Source organism: Natator depressus, chromosome 25 (assembly GCF_965152275.1).
Source record: "Natator depressus isolate rNatDep1 chromosome 25, rNatDep2.hap1, whole genome shotgun sequence".
Classification (NCBI taxonomy): domain Eukaryota; kingdom Metazoa; phylum Chordata; order Testudines; family Cheloniidae; genus Natator; species Natator depressus.
In genome coordinates this window covers 1,852,992-1,877,629 of record NC_134258.1, presented here as the reverse complement: position 1 = coordinate 1,877,629, position 24,638 = coordinate 1,852,992, and the positions used below count along the sequence as shown (strand labels likewise).

General features: G+C 46.7%; 2 protein-coding genes across 2 annotated transcripts in view; one reads left to right on the top strand and one right to left on the bottom strand.

Moving 5' to 3' along the window:
• LOC141977880 (excitatory amino acid transporter 5-like) overlaps positions 1 to 6,315 on the top strand; it is an 81,521-nt gene extending 75,206 nt beyond the window's left edge. Inside the window, exons 10-11 of the mRNA XM_074939643.1 lie at positions 5,655 to 5,754; positions 5,871 to 6,315. Coding sequence (XP_074795744.1) covers positions 5,655 to 5,754; positions 5,871 to 6,008 — 238 coding nt within the window. The 3' untranslated portion in view covers positions 6,009 to 6,315. The remainder of the gene's footprint in view (positions 1 to 5,654; positions 5,755 to 5,870) is intronic.
• The window catches only part of ELAVL1 (ELAV like RNA binding protein 1), a 157,746-nt gene continuing 134,974 nt past the window's right edge, over positions 1,867 to 24,638 (bottom strand). The window contains exon 6 of the mRNA XM_074939645.1: positions 1,867 to 2,275. Within this exon, the coding sequence (XP_074795746.1) occupies positions 2,143 to 2,275 (133 nt within the window). The 3' untranslated portion in view covers positions 1,867 to 2,142. The remainder of the gene's footprint in view (positions 2,276 to 24,638) is intronic.

The window sequence follows — 24,638 nt, the reverse complement described above, 5'->3', positions numbered from 1 at the left end:
AGGGGCAATTGCACTGTGGAAATTTGCAATGCCCAATTGCTACCGGTCAGTGGGAAATCATCTTGGAATTGGGAAATGCACCATGGAGGCCACTGTCATGCAAGTGTGCAGGGCCATTATGCACCTCCTGCTACGCAGGACACAGTGGATGGTTCGCAGCAATAGGCTTCGTGAACTTTGGAGGGTCAATAGATGGCACGCACATCCCTATTTTAACACCAGACCACCTTGCCACAGAGTACATCATGGTAATGCAAGTGCTGGTGGATCACCGGGGATGCTTTACTGACATCAATGTGGGTGGGTCAGGGAAGATGCATGCCGCAGGCATCTTTAAGAACACGGGACTGTGCAAAAAGCTGCAAGCAGGGACTTCCTTTCCCAACCAGCAGATTACCATGGGGAATGTTGAAATGCCAATAGTGATCCTGGGAGACCCAGCCTACCCCTTGTTCCCATGGCTCATGAAACTATACACTGGCCATCTTAACAGCACCAAGGAATGCTTCAAATATCAGCTCAGCAGGTGAAGAATAACAGTTGAATGTGCCTCTGGTTGTTTGAAGGGTCATTGTTTACTTACAAGATTGGACCTCAGTGAAAAAAAATCCCAGTGGTGATAGCTGCCTGCTGTGTCCTGCATAATATCTGAGAGTCAAAGGGGGAAAGTTTCCACCGTGATGGAGCTGGAGCTGGAGCTGCTGTATACTGAATTTGAACAGCCAGATACAAGGGCTATTAGAAGGGCTCAGTGCAGAGCGATGTAGCTCAGGAAGGCTTTGAAAGAACATTTAATAGTGAGCCAGAACAGTGTGCTCTACCTGGCCTTGCTATTTTGCAGCCTGCTACGATTCTTGTGGTGATTCTGTGTGTGTAGAAATAGAACATTGCCAATGCACCTATTATTATATAGTCTTGAATGAAGTTATGGTTTCTGTGACAAAATGAAGTAACAGGAAATTGGTGCTTATCAGACGTGCTCAGCACCAGACAGCACATGTTGTGAACAATAAAGATGAATTTTGTTCCAAAAAATGGATTTTTATTCTGTAATATGAACCAGGCAATTACAAAACCCTTTGAAACTTAATAAATTAAGGGAACAGAACTTATGAGGAAAAACATTTTCATTTCAGGTACACATACACCAAGTATGGCTTTCACAGGTCAGTCTGTGTGTAGCTGATGGTCTGTAACGTCCCTTGGGGTGGAGTGGTAGGGGTGTGCAGTGACCCAAGTTCCCTGTAAGCTGCGCGGATGCGCAGCAGCCTACTTAGCACCACGCAGGTGCTTAGGGAACCTGGCTGGGGACCTGCCACGGCCCCCACCTAGCCCGGCCCCCAACCTGCCATGCGAGGTCTCCCCCGCCCAAACTCACCCTGTGGACCGGACCCAGCCAGGGCCCTCCCCTGGCCCGGACCTGCTGGGGCCAGGGAGGGGCTCCTATCCTGCAGCCCCAGCCCTAGAGCTCCCGCGACAGGGATAGGTGCCTCTTCCACTGCTGCAAGGAGAGAGCACTGGGGGGGTGGGGGGAAGAGTTCTCTCTCCCTGCCATAGCCCCGGAGCACCCTCCTGCACCCCAAATCCTTCATCCCCAGCTCCATCCCAGAGCCTGCACCCCCTGCACTCAACCCTCTGCCCCCAGCCCTGAGCCCCTCATCCCTAGCCCTGCCCCAGAGCCTGGACCCCCAGCCGGAGCCCTCACCCCCTGCACCCCAACCCTCTACCCCAGCCTTGAGCCCCCTCCCACAGGAACCCCTCGGCCCCACCCCCACCACATGAATTTTGTTGTGTGCACCAATATGAAGGTGATGTGTCACACATCACCTCCATATTGGTGCACACAACAAAATTCAATCTGCACATGGGTGGGAAAAATTAGAGTGAACACTGGCATGAGGAATGTTGAGGGGGGTGAAGGGAGGAGACATTGAGTTCTCTATGGGCTGCAGAGGGAGGCGAGCACAGGATTCTTATACCTGCAGGTCTACCAGAGTCAGTGCAGCAACTCTGCTGCATGAGAAACCCCATTATGTCCTAGTGCATCTCCCTCTCCTTTTCCTGCTTGGACTCCCAGGCCTTTCTCCTCTCAACTCTTTCTTCTCCATGCTGTCTGAAATGGTCATCCTCCAGGCCCTGGTCTCATTCTCTGATGCAGCACAGGCTTGCATGATCTCCTGGAACATGCCAGCAAAAGTCCTCTTCTTTCTCTTCCTTATCTGGCTCAGGCTTTCTGCGGGTGTGGAGGAGACCCTGAAGGCCACAATGGCAGCAGCTGCAGATACAACACAGAGAGGTACCATTGTCAGTGTATTCACAATGGAAATCAAAACTTAGGATACTGAACTCACTTCCCTTGCTCCCCAAAAGTTGTAAGCAGTACATTCTCACATCTGCTTAGGCTTGACAGAGCACAGCACCAGTCACAGCATCCTGCCATTGTGAATATGGCCCTCAGGAGGGAGGAGGTAGGGGAAATGAGGGGGGAATAGCTCACAAGCCTGAGTATATGTGTATGGGGCAATGAGACTGAACGCTAGCACCGTTTTCCACAGGCAGGGGTGATTTTAGCTGGTATCTCACTCCTGAGAGTAACAAAGGCAGACAGCACAGCTGCTATTTGCATCCTGAAGCCACCCAGGCCCTTCTTAAAAAAGGGAAGGAGAACCTGGGGAACTACAGATTGGTCAGCCACACCTCAGTCCCTGGAAAAATCATGGTGATCAGGAACAGTCAACATGGATTCACCAAGGGCAAGTCATGCCTGACCAACCTGATTGCCTTCTATGATGAGATAACTGGCCCTGTGAATATGGGGAAAGCAGTGGACATGATATATCTTGGCTTTAGCAAAGCTTTTGATACAGTCTCCCATAGTATTCTTCCCAGCAAGTCAAAAAAGTATGGATTGGATGAATGGACTATAAGGTGGATAGAAAGCTGGCTAGATTGTTGGGCTCAACAGGTAGTGATCAACGGCTTGATGTCTACTTGGCAGCCGGTATCAAGCAGAGTGCCCCAGGGGTCAGTCCTGGAGCTGGTTTTACTCAACATCTTTATTAATGATCTGGATGATGGGATTAATTACACCCTCAGCAAGTTCGCAGATGACACCAAGCTGGGGGGAGAGGTAGATATGCTGGAGGGTAGGGATAGGGTCCAGAGTGACCTAAACAAATTGGAGGATTGGGCCACAAGAAATCTGATGAGGTTCAACAAGGAGAAGTGCAGAGTCCTGCACTTAGGATGGAAGAATCCCATGCACTGCTACAGGCTGGGGACAGACTGGCTAAGCGGCAGTTCTGTAGAAAAGGACCTGGGGATTACAGTGGACAAGAAGCTGGATATGAGTCAGCAGTGTGCCTTTGTTGTGAAGAAGGTTTATGGCATATTGGGCTGCATTAGTAGGAGCATTGCCAGCAGATTGAGGGAAGTGATTATTCCCCTCTATGTGGCCCTGGTGAGGTCACATCTGGAGTACTGTGTCCAGTTTTGGGCCCCCCACTACAGAAAGGATGTGGACAAATTGGAGAGAATCCAGCGGAGGGCAACGAAAATGATCAGGGGGCTGGGGCCCATGACTTACGAGGAGAGGCTGAGGGAACTGGGCTTATTTAGTCTGCAGAAGAGAAGAGTGAGGGGGGATTTGATAGCAGCCTTCAACTACCTGAAGGGGGGTTCCAAAGAGGATGGAGCTCAGCTGTTCTCAGTGGTGGCAGATGACAGAACAAGGAGCAGTGATCTCAAGTTGCAGTGCAGGAGGTCTAGGTTGGATATTAGGAAACACTATTTCACAAGGAGGGTGGTGAAGCACTGGAATGGGTTACCTAGGGAGGTGGTGGAATTTCCATCCTTAGAGGTTTTAAAGGCCCTCCCCAGAAACCTTCAGTAGAGGATTGCAGAGTACCTCCATCCAAGTTCCACTGAGATCTCTACAAAGGATTCTGGGCACATAAACTGCTCCATGTGGCCCCTCTCTTGGCTGTTTCACTAACTCTTCTAGCACAAGTAAAAAAGGGTAAATCAACAGATGTGTCCTGTTTCTTTGGGGGTTCCATCCCTGGAATTTCAAAGAAAATCGCATATTTACTAGAGGTTCCTTCCCCTGCATCAGGCTTCCCTAAGCAGGACTGTTGGGGCTGACTGGTGGAGTCAAAAACATGTCCTGGCTCACCAGGCAGCTAGATTTCCCCAGTCGCCTGGTTCCCATATTCCTCCTCCACCTCCTCCTCACTGTTCACGGCAGGGGTCTGTGACTTGGGCTCACTTAAAGTATCCACAGGGCTCTCAGGGGTCATAGTGAGATCTCCACCAAAGATAGCATGCAGCTCTTTGTAAAAGTGGCAGGTCTGCAGCTCTGCACCATATCAATTGTTGGCCACTCTTGCCTTCTGGTATGCCTGCCCCAGCTCCTTGGCTTTCAGGAGGCACTGCCACTGGTCCCTCTTGTAGCTCTTCTCCTGCTGTCCCTGAGTAATCTGCTCATAATGTCCACATTTCTGTGACTGGAGTGGAGCTGGGCTTACACAGCCTCTTCTCCCACCAGGCCCAGGAGATCCAAAACCTCCTGTATACTCCAGGAAGGAGCACATCTGCAGCGTGTAGCCGGCATGGTCAGCTGGGCAGTTACATTCAACCGTGAAGAGAGGCTAGGTGTGCTCGTCAAGCCGAGCAATCAGGGAAAAGAATTTCAAAAATGTGCACGGTTTTAAAAGGGAGGAGCAGCGTATTGTCCACATGACCCTTGGGCAGCTAATTCACAATGGCAACCAGAACAGCCATGTGGGGCATTGTGGGACAGCTCCTGGAGGCCAAAAACAGTTGATGTAAGTACCGTAGCATCTATGCTGATACTTCATCGACCTAACTACATCCACCCTGAATCTATGCTGCTTGGGGAGGTGGTGCTATTCAGTTGGTGTAGTGGGGCAGTTACGGCAGAAGAAGCGAAATTTAAGTGTAGACACATCCATAGGGAGGTCTACATAAACTGTCTTGTGTCGACCTAACCATGAAGTGTAGACCAGGCCTTAGCTTAAAGGATTTAGGAGCAGAAATCTTTCAATGGGAATTGCAATCCTAAAACTCCCTGAGGCATTTTAAGGAGCTTTATTAATTTTACCCAACTCTTGCATTGTAAAGTGTTTTCGAGACCTCAAATCTTGTAGCTCTTCTCTAAATCCTGTTTTCAACATCCTCTTTAAAAGCGGGAACACCAAAATTGAATACAGTATTCCAGTAGTAGTCCCATCAATACATATGCTAAGGTAATATCTACTTCTACTAATATAAGTAAAATTCTTGTTATTAAAAAAAAATCTATAAATTTTTAGATTTTTGTAACTTTTAATTCACATTTTGGTAAATCAAAAATGTAGGGCTCAGTGACCTGGCAGTGTCCTTTTGAATAACTGTTGCATGTTACTCCAGAGGCAGTTGCCTGGCAATGTTAGGTGAGACAAATCAGTGTACTGTGCATGCATATATTTAAAGCACTTTGGGATCTCTTTGGGATAAAAGGTAGTATGGAAATGCAAGAGATTATTTATTTTGCTTGTGTTCTTGCAGGGGAAATCAGATTAATCTTCCCAATACTGATCACCACCAGCACTTTCACCAAAACTACTGGCTCTCACTGCTCTTTTTTCTTCTAGAGATCGACTTAGAACAATGACCAATGTCCTGGGTGATGCACTGGCTGCGGGCATCATAGCACATGTCTGCCGGAAAGATTTTGCACCAAAGCCAGAAAAAGTATGTATATCCATTTGGTAGAAAAAAAAAGAGGGGTGCCGGAGCTAAAATCAAATACAAAAACTGCGGGCAGGTCAGGGAGCAGAATTAAGAGTAGATCTTTCTTGTTTTTGCAGCAAGATCCAGTGAGCAACACAGAGAAGCTTTCTTCTGCCAAGAACTCCCTTCTCCAGCCCAAAGACCACGTGATGGAAATGATTGTAGAAACGTTGTCCGAACGAACAGGAGTTAATTACAATATCTGCCAGGTGTAATGGCCATAGAATTTTCATTCCGAGGAAGAGGATTTTGGTGCTAACACGTAGCCACTCTACTCTGTGTGTACATGTGGGCCTTACTGTGCACAAAAAAGGCAGAAAAATCCATTTTTGGGAGGCTTCAAAGAGCTACAGCAGCACAACTGTACTGGCCAGAAGTTAAACAGGAAGCAGTAGTGCCAACTGCTTGCGGCTTTAACCTGAGAGGCTACATCTATGAAGTCGTTGTCTTGACAGTCCAGAGCAACAGATTTTTAAAGGTTTCATGCCACTATTTTCTCAGCACAATTTTCTTTTTCTAGGACAGAGGAATAGATAGTTATTACAGAAGAACATTAGCTGGTTGTTTTAAAAAGGGGCTGAGACAAGGCAGAGCTTTGTCACCTTCCAGCAATGGTCTTCACCCATTCTCTGTTCGCAATTGCTGTCAGTTTGCATTATGTTTATTATGCAGATAATTTTTTGACCATCTTATTTTAAAATTGTGGTTGGTAAACTTTTTTTATAGAGAGATTTTATATTCTCTAAAAATGGACATTTCAACCAGACTTTCTGCTGTCATTCCAAATGTAATTTTGTCTTCAAGGAACAGGCTGTTTGGACATCTTTGGACACAGAATTTAGGAGCAGAATTGTTTGGAAATGTTCCAATTTTTTCACTTGATAAGGCTCCCAACAACCATTTGTGGCTCTGTCAATGACTGCTCCAGCTAGTATGGTGAAGATGCAGGTACTAAACACAAGATTTGGGAATGAATGGCAAAATTTGCATGGTGAGAGTGGAATACAAGAATCAAAATCATCTTTAGTTTCTTCATGATAAATCTGAACTAAATGCAAGCAACTGGAAACTGCATGTAGGGATGAAAAGGAAATGGAAAATAAAATTTTATCTGGCTTTAAATGTTTTTTTAAAAATATGATCAAGCACTAAAACAGTGCTTTTGAATATATTTTATTTATGAATCAATCTTCCTCCTCAAGTATAAAACATGTCATATGAACCAATCCTCCCCACATAATTTTTCCCCATCAGTGAGTTGACCAGATCCCAATAAAATTATGCTGATTTCCCAGCTGAGGACCTGGCCCTGTTTTGAATGTTGTTCCAAATGCAGCCTTAATAGATCAAGACTTTTTTTGGAGGGGGGAGGGGGGGGCGGGGGAATCATGAGTGAGTTTATATCCTTCTGGAAATATCATTCTCCCCCACCCCAGTGTATTGCTACCACTCCAATATAACAAAGCTCTGCCTTTCCCAAACACCCATTAATTTATTTTGCATTCCCTAGAAGGAAACACTCAGTGAATTCCACAAGGGCCTGATCTGACTCTCTTTGAAGTCTGTGGAAAGGCTCCCATTAACATGCATGGGGGTTTTGGATGCATGCAAGCGCCTGTTCCTTGCAGTACATAATAACAATTTAAAACAGTCATACTTAGACCTCAGTGGTTCTACTGAATTAGCAATCAACATTACCCCAAAAGAGAGACAATGGTGTGAATTCATGGTTTCATTTACTACAGTGCGCCGTGCAGAGGCTATTATTTCAAGAACAAAAATTTTATAAGCTGGATCTAAAATTTCTGTGTATGATTCAATGTAATCTTCTGGGGTGTTTTTAATTTTTTTTCTGTTTTTGTAAGAAAAATATAAACTGCATCTTCTATGTGGCAAGTACAAAAGCAAATGCTATTAAAATTATGCAAATAGGTGTGTGCCGCCCAAACCCATATTTTCCTTTAATGTTTATTTAATCAAAATGTCAATGACAGCTTTGGGCCTTATGATGGTTGGCCCTGCAAGGCTGCAATAAGAAAGTGTAAGCAGGGCCTCAGCGACCTTTGTAGGTACACAGCACCTAGCAGAAATCAGCCAGCCAGGAACGGACAGTTTGTGACAGTTGGGGACAGCAGATTTCATTAATTAAAAAAACCTTTTTATATTTTCAGAATCAAGACAACTAAAACCTACATACCCTTGAGGGAAAAGGGAGTGAGGATAAAGCCACTTTTGTAAACACTTGTTGCTTCATTTCAAGTTAGACTGAAAAGCTTTTTGGGTCATGGAGGCTGCCTCTAAATTCACCGGGACCTTTGAGAGCCACCATAATCCAAACAACCTACATACTACATACTATTAATTACTCTTCAGATCAAGAATTCCACTCCCTCCTGAAGATTGCAGGGAGGAATAAAGACCGCTAATATTCCTACACAAAATTTGAATTTGTTAAGAAATTTCTTTCATATTCTCAAATCCAAAATGGAATGAAAATCTTTGAAATTAAAAAAAAATACTAGTCTTATAAACCCTTTCAGTGCAGTTGAGGGACAGAGTCCATTGGTCCTAAGCCTTGTCTCGGAGGATAGGTCTACACAGTAACTAGCCACCGTGCCAGCCGACTTGGATTGTTTCATTGCTGAGTAGACTTCCAGATTCAGGCTGGAGCCCAAGACTGGGGCCCCTCTCATGTTACAGGGCCCTAGAGCCTGGGCTCCAGCCCGAATTGGGCAGTCTATAGAGCAGTGAAACAGCCCTGAAGCCCAAGCCCCATGAGCCCAAATCAGCTGGCAGGTTTTTCTTTGCTGTGTAGACATACCCAGAGAAAGTTGCACCAATTCAACTGAAATTTGTTTAAAACCATAATAACGATATCCCTAGCCCTTTTGTACAGGTATAACAAAATTAGTTTAGAATGAGACCTTAAGATAAACTGATGCTATTTTCTCTCAGACAGATCCAGTTCCATCCTAAATGCTGATAGAATGCATGATGGTACTGTCTTAATATTTACACAACTCTTCCGGGTACCTAAGGGGGGAAAAGGCCATCAGCGGTGATCAAATTGCTCTCAATTCTAACACACAAACATGTAAGCTTATGTTGTATTCCAGAGCCCTTCTCTTAGAGGGCATCACAACTGGTGGTTGCTGCATCTGTTAACATGACAGTAGGATCTGGTGGATGGGAAGAATACAGGCTTAAAAAGTAAAGCATTTGTTTTCCTGAAAAATTATTTACCCTAATAAAATGTAATGGCTCAGACTTCTAGGTGATGCCATTAAATTTATTTCTCTAATTTAGGGGAATAATATCCCAACTGAAGGGGAAAAACAACTTCAGGAGGGAACTTGGGTGCTGCCCAGAGTTCTATTTCATCAGGAAAAGTGATAGAAAAAGCATCTTTGTAAACTGAATTTCTTGCCAATTAACAGTCTCTGCCAAAGCAATGGCCACAAGGAAGGCAACTGAGACACAAAAACTAATGAGGTGGTAGCCTCTAGATCAAATGGGTTTTACTAATAGTTTATTCAAAACAACATTCATCTTCAAGCTATCCACCCTATAACTTTTAGCACAGTGGTTACAGCACTCACTTGAGATGTGGGAGACCCACGTTCAATTCCTCTCTCTGCTGGAGGGGGAGAAAGAATTTGAACAGGGGGTCTCCCACCTCTCAAGAGGGTGCTTTAACCACTGGGCTAGAAGTTATTTGGTGGCACCACTTTTTACCACATTTCAAATGGGATCCGATCCAGTGGGTGAGACCCCTCCACAACTTAAGCAAATTTCTATTTTCCCCTGGTTTGTGAACTTCCTGAGGCTCAGGCAGGAGATAGGCACCTGGAGGCTTAGCAGGAGGTGGCAGTGTGCACGTTCAGAGGCAGGAATGTAGGCACTGAGTTAGTTTAGACACCTATGGGGTTTGGCAGGAGTTTTGTGGATCACCATGGAGCCAAAACTGGGATTTAAGTGCCTAAACACCTTTGTGGATCTGGGCCTAATGTAAGTTGCCCCAGATCACACAGAGCTGGGAATTGAACCCAGGTCTCCATTGTTGCAGGCTAGGGCCCTAACCACTGGGCCATCCTTTCTCTAATTCTTCACTACAGGGCCATACTAGAAACAGCCCCATTCAAAAACCCCCACTTAAATAATATTTTTGATCCATTTAATAGGGACCACACATTAATATGGTTCAGTGCTTTATTTATTTATTTTTTAAATCAAAAATTGTCCAGTTCTAAGAAGGCAAATGCCTTTAGGAAATACAAGTAAATTACATCAGCGTAATTATCTTTGTTCTTGATATAATTATTTTACAAGAGTATAAATTTTATTTTTACTACAAGAACTATATTCTGTCTAGCCCTTCTGACTGGCATTTCCATCCTTAAATTCTTTATTGATAGAAGCATATATTATCAGTTCCATTATTATGCCTGGCATTGGGCTAACCAGACAGACATGGAGGGTGAGGTAGTATCTTTTATTGGACCAACTTCTGTTGCTGAGAGAGACAAGCTTTCAAACGATACAAGAGCTCTCCCTCAGGTCTGGGAAAGGTATTCAGAGTCACAGCTAAATACAAGGTCAAACAGATAGTTTAGCATCAGTAATTATCACATTCTAAAGGGGCCCTGTAGTAAAGGGATGTTCGTGTGTTACAGGCTGCTGGAATGCCATAAATCCAGTCTTTATTAAGACCATGATTTTTAGTGTCTAGCAAAGTTATGAATTTAAGCTCCAAAGCTCGTCTTTTGAAAGTGTTGTGCAGGTGCCTTTGAGAATGAGGACTGATAGCTTGTATCTGACTATCCATTTGTAATTACCTGTAGCTCACGAAAGCTTATGCTCAAATAAATATTACCAACAGGAGAGTGGGTTTGTGTGTGTGTTGGGGGGGGGGGGGAGAAAACCTGGATTTGTGCTGGAAATGGCCCACCTTGATCATCATACACATTGTAAGGAGAGTGATCACTTTACATAAGCTATTACCAGCAGGAGAGTGGGGTGGAGGGAGAGAAAACCTTTTGTAGTGATAAACACCCCTTTTTTCATGATTTGTGTGCATAAAAACAAACATCTTCTGTGTTTTCCACAGTATGCATCCGATGAAGTGAGCTGTAGCTCACGAAAGCTTATGCTCAAATAAATTGGTTAGTCTCTAAGGTGCCACAAGTACTCCTTTTCTTTTTTCAAAATTATAATTTTCTATTACATGTCTCATGCCATCAAATCTCTCAGGTTGGAATCCTCCCTGGATAATGCACTTTTTCTTTCTATTCATTACAGACAGGTGCTTAGTGAGCCGTTTACCCTGTTCTCTAATCTTATTTGGTAGTCCATAACAGACTCCTTTCAATGCCTTCTTTTGTGCCCTATAATTGATCCCCAAGTATTCCTTAAGATCTTGTGCTTCCAAGTTGTCAATAATTCTAAAGCAGGTAATAGCATCTTTGGACTTGACTACATGCAAACTGGCACTGATTTAACTACATTCGTTTATAAACAAACTAAGTTGAACTGGTGCAAGTCTGTGTGCAGATAAAGCCTCTGATTATGTGTTCAGCTCCCTCTAGCCTTCCTGGTTATAGCCAGTGATTTTAATATTCCAATCATGCGAATCTTCCCATCATGTTTTTATTACCAACAATGTCAAATTTTCTTTTACACATGAAAGAAATTCCAATCCCTCCTGTTTAATACACAGGTTCCTGGGAATGACATAGAAGAAATTAAATACATTTATTCCTTTCATGTCTTTTGATACTTTGATTTACATCCATGACACCTCGAGACCAAGTTACATATTCGAGCATATGAATGGTGGTTACTCCCTTAATGCCCTCCTCTCTCGCAGCTTAACACCTACCTGACTTGTCTAGCCCGTCAATAACCAAGATTAGACAGCGTCCTTCACAATGGAAGGGGAACTGAACTGAAGGCCATCTTATATGGGAAGAGGGGCTGTGATGTTCCAGTTACTTACCTAGCCATCAGTTCACCCCAAGAATCTTCTGCCTGTGTTCCCTTGCTTGTGGAACCACAAAGATCTCTGTGATGATCATCTGGACTTTCCTTGTCACCAGTTCCCCTCCAAGATCCCTGAAGTCTTCAATTATCTGTGAAACCAGGTCATCGGTGCCAAAATTTAACAGACATCGTGCCTGCTGTCTTAAGAACCTTGTCCAATCTTGCAGCCTTGCCTTAGCTCAAGCAGCACAGCACACCATCCTGCTGTCTGTCTGTCCCCTTCAGAATGTTTTGTCGACTCTTCCTAACATGGATTCCCCAATAAGGTGTGTTTCCTATGGATGGCTGGAGGGCTTCTCTTGGACATAACCCAATCCAAAGATTTGAGATAAGTGGCTGCCTGCAGTTATGTCCCCTGCAACTCTCTTCCTTTCCTCTAGCGGATTTCTCAGAGACGTTCCCTGCAGTTGTCACACCAAGCACTTCATGTTGATCAGATAGCTTTAGTCATGTAGAACTCCTCCTAGTTCGCCTTTCCCCATGGTCAAACTGCCAATCATCATCTCTATTTTCTACTCTCTCCTGCTCATTCTTAGCTGATTTTTCCTCCCTTGTTGAATCTACAGTGGTGATGCCTGAAGTTTCTCTGATGTAGGGTTAAGAGTTGTTCTTTTCTTCCCATACAGCATCAGCTTGCATGTCTTACTCAGAAGGTCTCTTGCCTTCAGGCAGGAAAGAACACATGGTGCAGTACAGTCAAGGAATTATGATGTGACTGGAATCACAGAGACCTGGGGGGATAACTCACATGACTGGAGTACTGTCATGGATAGATATAAACTGTTCAGGAAGGACAGGCAGGGCAAAAAAGGTGGCAGAGTTGCACTGTATGTAAGAGAGCAGTATGACTGCTCAGAGCTCCGGTATGAAACTGCAGAAAAACCTGAGTGTCTCTGGATTAAGTTTAGAAGCGTGAGCAACAAGGGTGATGTCGTGGTGGGAGTCTGCTAGAGACCACCGGACCAGGGGGATGAAGTGGATGAGGCTTTCTTCTGGCAACTCACGGAAGTTACTAGATCGCAGGCTCTGGTTTTTATGGGAGACTTCAATCAGCCTGATATCTACTGGGAGAGCAATACAGCGGTGCACAGACAATCCAGGAAGTTTTTGGAAAATGTAGGGGACAATTTCCTGGTGCAAGTGCTGGAGGAACCAACTAGGGGCAGAGCTCTTCTTGACCTGCTGCTCACAAACCAGGAAGAATTAGTAGGGGAAGCTAAAGTGGATGGGAACCTGGGAGGCAGTGACCATGACATGGTCGAGTTCAGGATCCTGACACAGGGAAGAAAGGAGAGCAGCAGAATACAGATCCTGGACTTCAGAAAAGCAGACTTTGACTCCCTCAGGGAGCTGATGGGCAGGATCCCCTGGGAGAATAACATGAGGGGGAAAGGAGTCCAGGAGAGCTGGCTCTATTTTAAAGAAGTCTTACTGAGGTTACAGGGACAAACCATCCCAATGTGTAGAAAGAATAGTAAATATGGCAGGCGACCAGCTTGGCGTAACAGTGAAATCCTCGCTGATCTTAAACACAAAAAAGAAGCTTACAAGAAATGGAAGATTGGACAAATGACCAGGGAAGAATATAAAAATATTTCTCGGGCATGCAGGAGTGAATCAGGAAGGCCAAATCACACCTGGAGTTGCAGCTAGCAAGAGATGTTAAGAGTAACAATAAGGGTTTCTTCAGGTATGTTAGCAACAAGAAGAAAGTCAAGGAAAGTGTGGGCCCCTTACTGAATGAGGGAGGCAACCTCGTGACAGAGGATGTGGAAAAAGCTAATGTACTCAATGCTTTTTTTGCCTCTGTCTTCATGAACAAGGTCAGCTCCCAGACGGCTGCACTGGGCAGCACAGCATGTGGAGGAGGTGACCAGCCCTCTGTGGAGAAAGAAGTGGTTAGGGACTAATTAGAAAAGCTGGACGAGCACAAGTCCATGGGGCCGGATGCGTTGCATCCGAGAGTGCTAAAGGAGTTGGCGGATGTGATTGCAGAGCCATTGGCCATTATCTTTGAAAACTCATGGCGATCAGGGGAGTTCCCGGATGACTGGAAAAAGGCTAATGTAGTGCCCATCTTTAAAAAAGGGAAGGAGGAGGATCCTGGGAACTACAAGCCAGTCAGCCTCACCTCAGTCCCTGGAAAAATCATGGAGCAGGTCCTCAAGGAATCAATTCTGAAGCACTTAGAGGAGAGGAAAGTGACCAGGAACAGTCACCATGGATTCACCAAGGGCAAGTCATGCCTGACTAATCTAATTGCCTTCCATGAGGAGAAAACTGGCTCTGTGGATGAGGGGAGAGCAGTGGATGCGTTGTTCCTTGACCTTAGCAAAGCTTTTGACATGGTTTCCCACAGTATACTTGCCAGTAAGTTAAAGAAGTATGGGCTGGATGAATGGACGATAAGGTGGATAGAAAGCTGGCTAGATTGTCGGGCTCAAAAAGCAGTGATCAATGGCTCCATGTCTAGTTGGCAGCCGGTATCAAGTGGAGTGCCCCAAGGGTCGGTCCTCGGGCCGGTTTTCTTCAATATCTTCATAAATGATCTGGAGGATGGTGTGGATTGCACCCTCAGCAAGTTTGCAGATGACACTAAACTGGGAAGAGAAGTAAATACGCTGGAATGTAGGGATAGGATACGGAGGGACCTAGACAAATTAGATGATTTGGCCAAAAGAAATCTGATGAGGTTCAACAAGGACAAGTGCAGAGTCCTGCACTTAGGACGGAAGAATCCCACGCACCGCTACAGACTAGGGACCGAATGGCTAGGCAGCAGTTCTGCAGAAAAGGACCTAGGGGTTATGGTGGACGAGAAGCTAGATACGAGTCAACAGTGTGCAGTTGTTGCCAAGGCGGTCTATGGCATTTTGGGCTGTATAAGTAGGGATCATTCCCCTCTATTCGACATTGGTGAGGCCTCATCTGGAGTACTGTGTCCAGATTTGGGCCCCACACTACAAGAAGGATGTGGAAAAATTGGAAAATGTCCAGCGGAGGGCAACAAAAATGATTAGGGGACTGGAACACATGACTTATGAGGAGAAGCTGAGGGAACTGAGATTGTTTACTCTGCGGAAGAGAAGAATGAGGGGGGATTTGATAGCTTTTCAACTACCTGAAAGGGGGTTCCAAAGAGGATGGATCTAGACTGTTCTCAGTGTTAGCAGATGACAGAACGAGGAGTAATGGTCTCAAGTTGCAGTGGGGGAGGTTTAGGTTGGATATTAGGAAAAAAATTTTCACTAGGAGGATGGTGAAACACTGGAATGCGTTACCTAGGGAGGTGGTGGAATCTCCTTCCTTAAAAACCTCTAAGGTCAGACTTGACAAAGCCCTGGCTGGGATGATTTAGTTGGGGGATTGGTCCTGCTTTGAGCAGGGGGTTGGACTAGATGACCTCCTGAGGTCCCTTCCAACCCTGATTTTCTATGATTCTACATCCTCTGCAGGTCACAATACCTGTTCCCTTGCTGGTCTACTTTAGTAACCCTGCTGAAATGTATATTCCTTCCTCACTGTTCTCGCAACAGAAGCTTCTTGACCAGTCCATCTCTTTTGGGGAATATGAGATAGGACCAGAAGCGAAATCTGGTGATTGTGAAGGATGTTGGCTTGAACGACACTCTAATCAGCTCTCCATGTGGTTTAATTAGTCTCACCGACAATCTCTTGTATCTACAACTCAACTCCCCAGCCTCTTTTTCCTTTTTACCTCGTGAACGCATAGTAGGGGTGGCTCAATTAGGTTGGTTCCTATTGCTGGGGCATACCTCGTCTCTGACTTCAATCTGGAACTGGGGTGACTGTTATTCCATTCTCTCCCTCTATATGTAGGGACGTAGGATAGTAGACAGTGAACCAGAGGTCACATCTAGTGTGTCAGTTCTGGTCACTGATAGTTGTCAGCACCAAATGCTTCGGGGGAGGGGAGGAGGGGCAGCAAGAAATAATAAGCAGATGTGGGACAATCTGTCCCCCTTGCAGGTCTCGACTTACTAGTTTGAGATAAGCTTAAGCCCCAAAGAATGAGGTGTTATAACCAAGACTGTTCTCCCAAGAGCTCCTCCTTAGAATCATAGAATATCAGGGTTGGAAGGAACCTCAGGTGGTCATTTAGTCCAAGCCCCTGCTCAAAGCAAGACCAATCCCCAACTAAATCATCCCAGCCAGGGCTTTGTCAAGCCTGACCTTAAAAATATCTAAGAAAGGAGATTCCACCACCTCCCTAGGTAACGCATTCCAGTGTTTCACCACCCTCCTAGTGAAAAAGTTTTTCCTAATATCCAACCTAAACCTCCCCCACTGCAACTTGAGACCATTACTCCTCGTTCTGTCATCAGCTACCACTGAGAATAGTCTAGATCCATCCTCTTTGGAACCCCCTTTCAGGTAGTTGAAAGCAGCTATCAAATCCCCCCTCATTCTTCTCTTCCACAGACTAAACAATCCCAGTTCCCTCAGCCTCTCCTCATAACTCATGTGTTCCAGTCCCCTAATCATTTTTGTTGCCCTCCGCTGGAAGTTTTCCAATTTTTCCACATCCTTTTTGTAGTGTGGGGCCCAAAACTGGACACAGTACTCCAGATGCCCAACATGCCCATTTCCTACATGCCCAAAATATTGCTCGGGCATGTAGGAAAGATATCAGGAGGGCCAAATCGCACCTGGAGCTGCAGCTAGCAAGAGATGTCAAGAGTAACAAGAAGGGTTTCTTCAGGTATGTTGGCAACAAGAAGAAAGCCAAGGAAAGTGTGGGCCCCTTACTGAATGAGGGAGGCAACCTAGTGACAGAGGATGTGGAAAAAGCTAATGTACTCAATGCTTTTTTTGCCTCTGTTTTCACTAACAAGGTCAGCTCCCAGACTGCTGCGCTGGGCATCACAGAATGGGGAAGAGATGGCCAGCCCTCTGTGGAGATAGAGGTGGTTAGGGACTATTTAGAAAAGCTGGACGTGCACAAGTCCATGGGGCCGGACGAGTTGCATCCGAGAGTGCTGAAGGAATTGGCGGCTGTGATTGCAGAGCCCTTGGCCATTATCTTTGAAAACTCGTGGCGAACGGGGGAAGTCCCGGATGACTGGAAAAAGGCTAATGTAGTGCCAATCTTTAAAAAAGGGAAGGAGGAGGATCCTGGGAACTACAGGCCAGTCAGCCTCACCTCAGTCCCTGGAAAAATCATGGAGCAGGTCCTCAAAGAATCAATCCTGAAGCACTTACATGAGAGGAAAGTGATCAGGAACAGTCAGCATGGATTCACCAAGGGAAGGTCATGCCTGACTAATCTAATCGCCTTTTATGATGAGATTACTGGTTCTGTGGATGAAGGGAAAGCAGTGGATGTATTGTTTCTTGACTTTAGCAAAGCTTTTGACACGGTCTCCCAAAGTATTCTTGTCAGCAAGTTAAGGAAGTATGGGCTGGATGAATGCACTATAAGGTGGGTAGAAAGCTGGCTAGATTGTCGGGCTCAACGGGTAGTGATCAATGGCTCCATGTCTAGTTGGCAGCCGGTGTCAAGTGGAGTGCCCCAGGGGTCGGTCCTGGGGCCGGTTTTGTTCAATATCTTCATAAATGATCTGGAGGATGGTGTGGATTGCACTCTCAGCAAATTTGCAGACGATACTAAACTGGGAGGAGTGGTAGATACGCTGGAGGGGAGGGATAGGATACAGAAGGACCTAGACAAATTGGAGGATTGGGCCAAAAGAAATCTGATGAGGTTCAAAAAGGATAAGTGCAGGGTCCTGCACTTAGGATGGAAGAATCCAATGCACCGCTACAGACTAGGGACCGAATGGCTAGGCAGCAGTTCTGCGGAAAAGGACCTAGGGGTGACAGTGGACGAGAAGCTGGATATGAGTCAACAGTGTGCCCTTGTTGCCAAGAAGGCCAATGGCATTTTGGGATGTATAAGTAGGGGCATAGCGAGCAGATCGAGGGACGTGATCGTTCCCCTCTATTCGACACTGGTGAGGCCTCATCTGGCGTACTGTGTCCAGTTTTGGGCCCCACACTACAAGAAGGATGTGGATAAATTGGAGAGAGTCCAGCGAAGGGCAACAAAAATGATTAGGGGTCTAGAGCACATGACTTATGAAGAGAGGCTGAGGGAGCTGGGATTGTTTAGTCTGCAGAAGAGAAGAATGAGGGGGGATTTGATAGCTGCTTTCAGCTACCTGAAAGGGGGTTCCAAAGAGGATGGCTCTAGACTGTTCTCAATGGTAGCAGATGACAGAACGAGGAGTAATGGTCTCAAGTTGCAATGGGGGAGGTTTAGATTGGATATTAGGAAAAACTTTTTCACTAAGAGGGTGGTGAAACACTGGAATGCGTTACCTAGGGAGGTGGTAGAATCTCCTTCCTTAGAGGTTTTTAAGGTCAGGCTTGACAAAGCCCTGGCTGGGATGATTTAACTGGGAATTGGTCCTGCTTCGAGCCGGGGGTTGGACTAGATGACCTTCTGGGGTCCCTTCCAACCCTGATATTCTATGATTCTATGATGAGGCCTCACCAATGTTGAATACAGGGGAACGATCATGTCCCTCGATCTGCTGGCAATGCCCCTACGTATACATCCCAAAAGGCCATTGGCCTTCTTGGCAACAAGGGCACACTGTTGACTCATATCCAACTTCTCGTCCACTGTCACCCCTAGGTCCTTTTCTGCAGAACTGCTGCCGAGCCATTCGGTCCCTAGTCTGTAGCGGTGCATGGGGTTCTTCCGTCCTAAGTGCACTTGTCCTTGTTGAACCTCATCAGATTTCTTTTGGCCCAATCCTCTCATTTGTCTAGGTCCCTCTGTATCCTATCCCTACCCTCCAGCGTATCTACCTCTCCTCCCAGTTTAGTGTCATCTGCAAACTTACTGAGGGTGCAATCCACACCATCCTCCAGATCATTTATGAAGATACTGAAGAAAACCGGCCCGAGGACCGACCTTTGGGGCACTCCACTTGATACCGGCTGCCAACTAGACATGGAGCCATTGATCACTACCCGTTGAGCCCGACAATCTAGCCAACTTTCTATCCACCTTATAGTCCATTCATCCAGCCCATACTTCTTTAACTTGCTGGCAAGAATACTGTGGGAGACCGTGTCAAAAGCTTTGCTAAAGTCAAGGAAAAACACATCCACCGCTTTCCCCTCATCCACAGAGCCAGTTATCTTGTCATAGAAGGCAATTAGATTAGTCAGGCATGACTTGCCCTTGGTGAATCCATGCTGACTGTTCCTGATCACTTTCCTCTCCTCTAAGTGCTTCAGAATTGATTCCTTGAGGACCTGCTCCATGATTTTTCCAGGGACTGAGGTGAGGCTGACTGGCCTGTAGTTCCCAAGATCCTCCTCCTTCCCTTTTTTAAAGATGGGCACTACATTAGCCTTTTTCCAGTCGTCCGGGACTGGGCCATGAGTTTTCAAAGATAATGGCCGATGGCTCTGCAATCACATCCGCCAACTCCTTTAGCACTCTCGGATGCAACGCATCCAGCCCCATGGACTTGTGCTCGTCCAGCTTTTCTAAACAGTCCCGAACCACTTTTCTTCACAGAGGGCTGGTCACCTCCTCCCCATGCTGTGCTGCCCAGTGCAGTAGACTGGGAGCTGACCTTGTTCGTGAAGACAGAGGCAAAAAAAGCCTTTTTTATTAGCTTTTTCCACATCCTCTGTCACGAGGTTGCCTCCCTCATTCAGTAAGGGGCCCACACTTTCCTTGACTTTCTTCTTGTTGCTAACATACCTGAAGAAACCCTTCTTGTTACTCTTAACATCTCTTGCTAGCTGCAACTCCAGGTGTGATTTGGCCTTCCTGATTTCACTCCTGCATACCCAAGCAATATTTTTATACTCTTCCCTGGTCATTGGTTCAATCTTCCACTTCTTGTGAGCTTCTTTTTTGTGTTCAAGATCAGCGAGGATTTCACTGTTAAGCCAAGCTGGTCGCCTGCCATATTTACTATTCTTTCTACACATCAGGATGGTTTGTCCCTGTAACCTCAATAAAGATTCTTTAAAATAGAGCCAGCTCTCCTGGACTCCTTTCCCCCTCATGTTATTCTCCCAGGGGATCCTGCCCATCAGTTCCCAGAGGGAGTCAAAGTCTGCTTTTCTGAAGTCCAGGGCCCGTATTCTGCTGCTCTCCTTTCTTCCCTGTGTCAGGATCCTGAACTCAAACCATCTCATGGTCACTGCCTCCCAGGTTCCCATCCACTTTAGCTTCCCCTACTAATTCTTCCTGGTTTGTGAGCAGCAGCTCTGCCCCTAGTTGATTCCTCCAGCACTTGCACCAGGAAATCGTCCCCTACCCTTTCCAAAAACTTCCTGGATTGCCTGTGCACCGCTGTATTGCTCTCCCAGCAGATATCAGGGTGATTGAAGTCTCCCATAAGAACCAGGGCCTACGATCTAGCAAATTCCGTGAGTTGCCGGAAGAAAGCCTCGTGCACCTCATCCCCCTGGTCCGGTGGTCTATAGCAGACTCCCACCACGACATCACCCTTGTTGCTCACGCTTCTAAACTTAATCCAGAGACACTCAGGTTTTTCTGCAGTTTCATACCGGAGCTCTGAGCAGTCATACTGCTCCCTTACATACAGTGCAACTCCCCCACCTTTTCTGCCCTGTCTGTCCTTCCTGAACAGATTATATCCATCCATGACAGTACTCCAATCATGTGAATTACCCCACCAAGTCTCTGTTATTCCAATCACATCATAATTCCTTGACTGTGCCAGGACTTCCAGTTCTCCCTGCTTGTTTCCCAGGCTTCTTGCATTTGTGTATAGGCACTTGAGATAACTCGCTGATCCTCCCTCTTTCTCAGTATGAGGCAGGAGCCTTGCCCTCTCGCACGCTCCTGCTTCCTCACGGTATCCCACTTCCTCACTTAACTCAGGGCTTTGGTCTCCTTCCCCCAGCGTACCTAGTTTAAAGCCCTCCTCACTAGGTTAGCCAGCCTGCTTGCAAAGATGCTCTTCCCTCTCTTCGTTAGGTGGAGCCCGTCTCTGCCTAGCACTCCTACTTCTTGGAACACCATCCCATGGTCAAAGAATCCAAAGCCTTCTCTCCGACACCACCTGCGTAGCCATTCGTTGACTTCCACGATTCGACGGTCTCTACCCAGGCCTTTTCCTTCCACGGGGAGGATGGACGAAAACACCACTTGCGCCTCAAACTCCTTTATCCTTCTTCCCAGAGCCATGTAGTCCGCAGTGATCTGCTCAAGGTCATTCTTGGCAGTATCATTGGTGCCCACGTGGAGAAGCAGGAAGGGGTAGCGATCCGAGGGCTTGATGAGTCTCAGAAGTCTCTCCATCACATCGTGAATCTTCGCTCCTGGCAAGCAGCGGACTTCTCGGTTTTCCCGGTCGGGACGGCAGATAGATGACTCAGTCCCCCTGAGGCGAGAGTCCCTGACCACCACCACCCGCCTCCTTCTCTTGGGAGTGGTGGTCGTGGAACCCCCAACCCTAGGACAGTGCATCTCATGCCTTCCAATTGGCGGAGTCTCCTTCTGTTCCCTTCCCTCAGATGTATCATCTAGTCCACTCTGCGCATTAGTACCTGTGGAGAGAACATGAAAACAGTTACTTACCTGTATCTGCGTTGCTGGTACATGGACGCTCCCCTTTCTTCTTCTGGAGGTCACATGCTGCCAAATTTCTTCACCGTCCTCCTGTCCCCGCTGCGCAGCCTGCTCTGAATCCTCAGAACGTTGTGCCCGTAGAAGCATATCCTGACGTCTGTCCAGGAAATCTTCAGTTTCTCTTATGCAACGCAGGGTCGATACCTGTTGCTCCAGACCTTGAACCTTCTCTTTCAGTATGGAGACCAGCTTGCACTTTGTACAGAGAAAGTCGCTTCTGTCCTCTGGAAGAAAGAAACATGGCACATCCAGTGCAGGTCACAACAGCTGAACGCTCCCCATCCATATTACCTTCCTTTTACGAGCTCACTCAGGAGTTGTAGTAACTACCCAGAGAAGCCAGCCAGATGTAAGCCTCAGCAGGCTCTCCCCAGGCGAACTCCCAGGCAAACTCCCTCTGTTAGCCGCTCTGCTGTTCGCTGCTCAGCTGGTTCGCAGCTGTCTGGCTGACTGGCTTTTATACAGTCAGGCCCACTCAAGGCTCACCTGGAACAAAGCACTCCCTATTCACACTTTTCAAACCACCAAACACACGGTCAAACTGTCCCCACAACAGGCACTCAGATACTCAACAACACAGCCTCCTTAATGCAGCCCTTAGCGTACCTCCTCTCAGGCAGATCCCAGGCAAACTCCCTCCTCATCTCCAAAAAATGGGGGCTAGAAGTTTTGTGCTGAGTCTGAACAGTCTCTCTCTTTTGCCAGGTGTCTTTGTTACCTTTGGCATCACGACTATTTCTCTTCAGCATGTCCCTACCTGGGGTATCTCACACGTAACATCAATTGTGATACTGCTTACAACAGAGTGACAGCATGCCCCTGACCACCTCGGAAGTGATGGGATGAAAAAATACAGGGAGAGAGATTATCTTAAAAGCAAGGTGTTATTACACCAACACTTTGGGCAATCAGTTTAAGCCTCAAAAAACCTCTTCAGTATAACTGCAAGTACTAACGTCCAGAAACGTTATTCCAATAGAAGAGTTCAATCAAGACCCTTAACTCTATGCTCCATGTACTTTACCCAACCAAGATCCTTCTTAGTCCAACAGAAAGCACCTCTTCCATAGGTGCTGACCTCTGAAGCACTGTCAGAAGGAGAGGAACCTGCATTATAAAGTTCCTAGAGCTTGTTGGATGCTTGCTCATTTTTTGAATGTTCCCACTGTAACCTGCATGTTCCCGGATCCTGATGACCCTGCTGTATCATATACACACAGTGCTAGAAATGGGGCACATGGAAAAGCGATGCTGCTCCTCCACAAAATACCTACTGTCTACAGAAGATACATAGGGCTGGAAGCCAGGAGATGAGGCGTTCTAGCCTTTTCTGACTGGCATTATAAAGAACGGTTACCTACCTTTCGTAACTGTTGTTCTTTGAGATGTGTTGCTCATGTCCATTCCATTCTAGGTGTGCATATGCCCATGCACGCGGCTGTCAAAGATTTTTGTCTTAGCAGTATCTGTAGGGTCAGCTGTGGCACCCCCGAGTGCCACACTCACGCGCCGGTATATTAGGCACCGCCGGTCCTACATCCTCTGTTTCTTCTTGCCGGCAACTCTGACAGAGAGGCAGGAGGATGGGTAATGGAATGGACATGAGCAACACATCTCGAAGAACAGTTATGAAAGATGAAGAAGGAAAAAATGGTGATCTCTCTTTCATAACTGTTCTTCGAGATGTGTTGCTCATGTCCATTCCATTACCCATCCTCCTGCCTCTCTGTCAGAGTTGCCGGCAAGAAGAAGCTGAGAGGATGTAGGGCCGGCGGTGCCTAATATACCGGCGCGTGAGTGTGGCACTCGAGGGTGCCACAGCTACTGCTAAGACAAAAATCTTTCATAGCCGCATGCATGGGCATATGCACACCTAGAATGGAATGGACATGAGCAACATATCTCAAAGAACAGTTATGAAAGATAGATCACCATTTTTTCCTTCTTCAAGTGCTTGCTCATGTCCATTCCATTCTAGGTGACTCACAAGCAGTATCCATGGAGGTGGGCTCAGAGTTCACGGTTGTGCAGGCTTGCAACACTGCTCTGCCAAAGCCAGCATTGTCTCAGGCTTGCTGGGTAAGTGCATAATGAGATTAAACGTGTGGAAAGACAACCAGGTAGCAGCCCTGCAGATATCCTGAACCAGCACTTGGGCCAGGAAGGCTGCTGATGAAGCTTGCACCCTAGTCAAGTGGGCAGTCATGGTCGCTGGTGGAGGCACCTTCACCAGATCATAGCAGTAATGGATGCAGGCCGTGATCCAGGATGAAATCCTCTGAGGAGACCACTAGGCGATCTTTCATCCTGTCCACCGCCGCAATGAACAACTGCGCTGACTTGCGAAATGGCTTAGTCCTGTCGAAGTTGAAGGCAAGCACCCTCTGCGTCCCACGCCATTTGGAGGGAGCACCTTGCCACTGCCGTACCCTCCTCCACCAAGGCCCCAAATTCCTGGGCCAGGGACTAACTTGAACTTAGAGGGAGTCCCATAAGTTGAAATTGTACCTCCCCAAGAGAGCCAGGTGGTTAGCCACCTGGAAGTGAAGGCTGGCCATTGAATAAATCTTTTTTCCAAAAAGGTCCAGCCTCTTTGCCTCCTTATTTTTGGGGGTCGAACTGGTTTGCCCCGCTGTCCTTCTCGGCCGCCAAGACGACCAGCGAGCCCAGAGGAGGGTGGGTATACAAATATTCAAAACCCCTGGCAGGGACAAAACATTTTTTCCTCTGCCCTCTTGGAGGTGGGAGGGATGGAAAATGGAGTTTGCCAGAGGGCTTTGGCTATTTTTAGGACCCCATCGTGCACTGGTAGCACTACACGGCCAGGGATAGTTGCAGAGAGTACATTAAACAGGGTATCCACCTGTTTGGCCGTCTCCTTGGGCTTAGAAGTGGAGTTGATAGCCACCCTACAAATCAGGGCATGGTGTTCTTTAAAATCATCTGGCAGGCTGGCACGAGAAGGCCTTGCCACTGCCTCATCTGGGGACGAGGAGGACAACTGGGTCACCGGGGGAGGCCCCGAGGCATAAGGTTTCAGGGTAGATGCTCGCTCTTCTACCCTGCCCTCCAAGTGTGCCTTGCGCATCGAGCTTGGTGCCACTGGTTGCTGCTCTGAGGTGGCGGCCAAGGAATGGATTGAAGGAGGCATTGG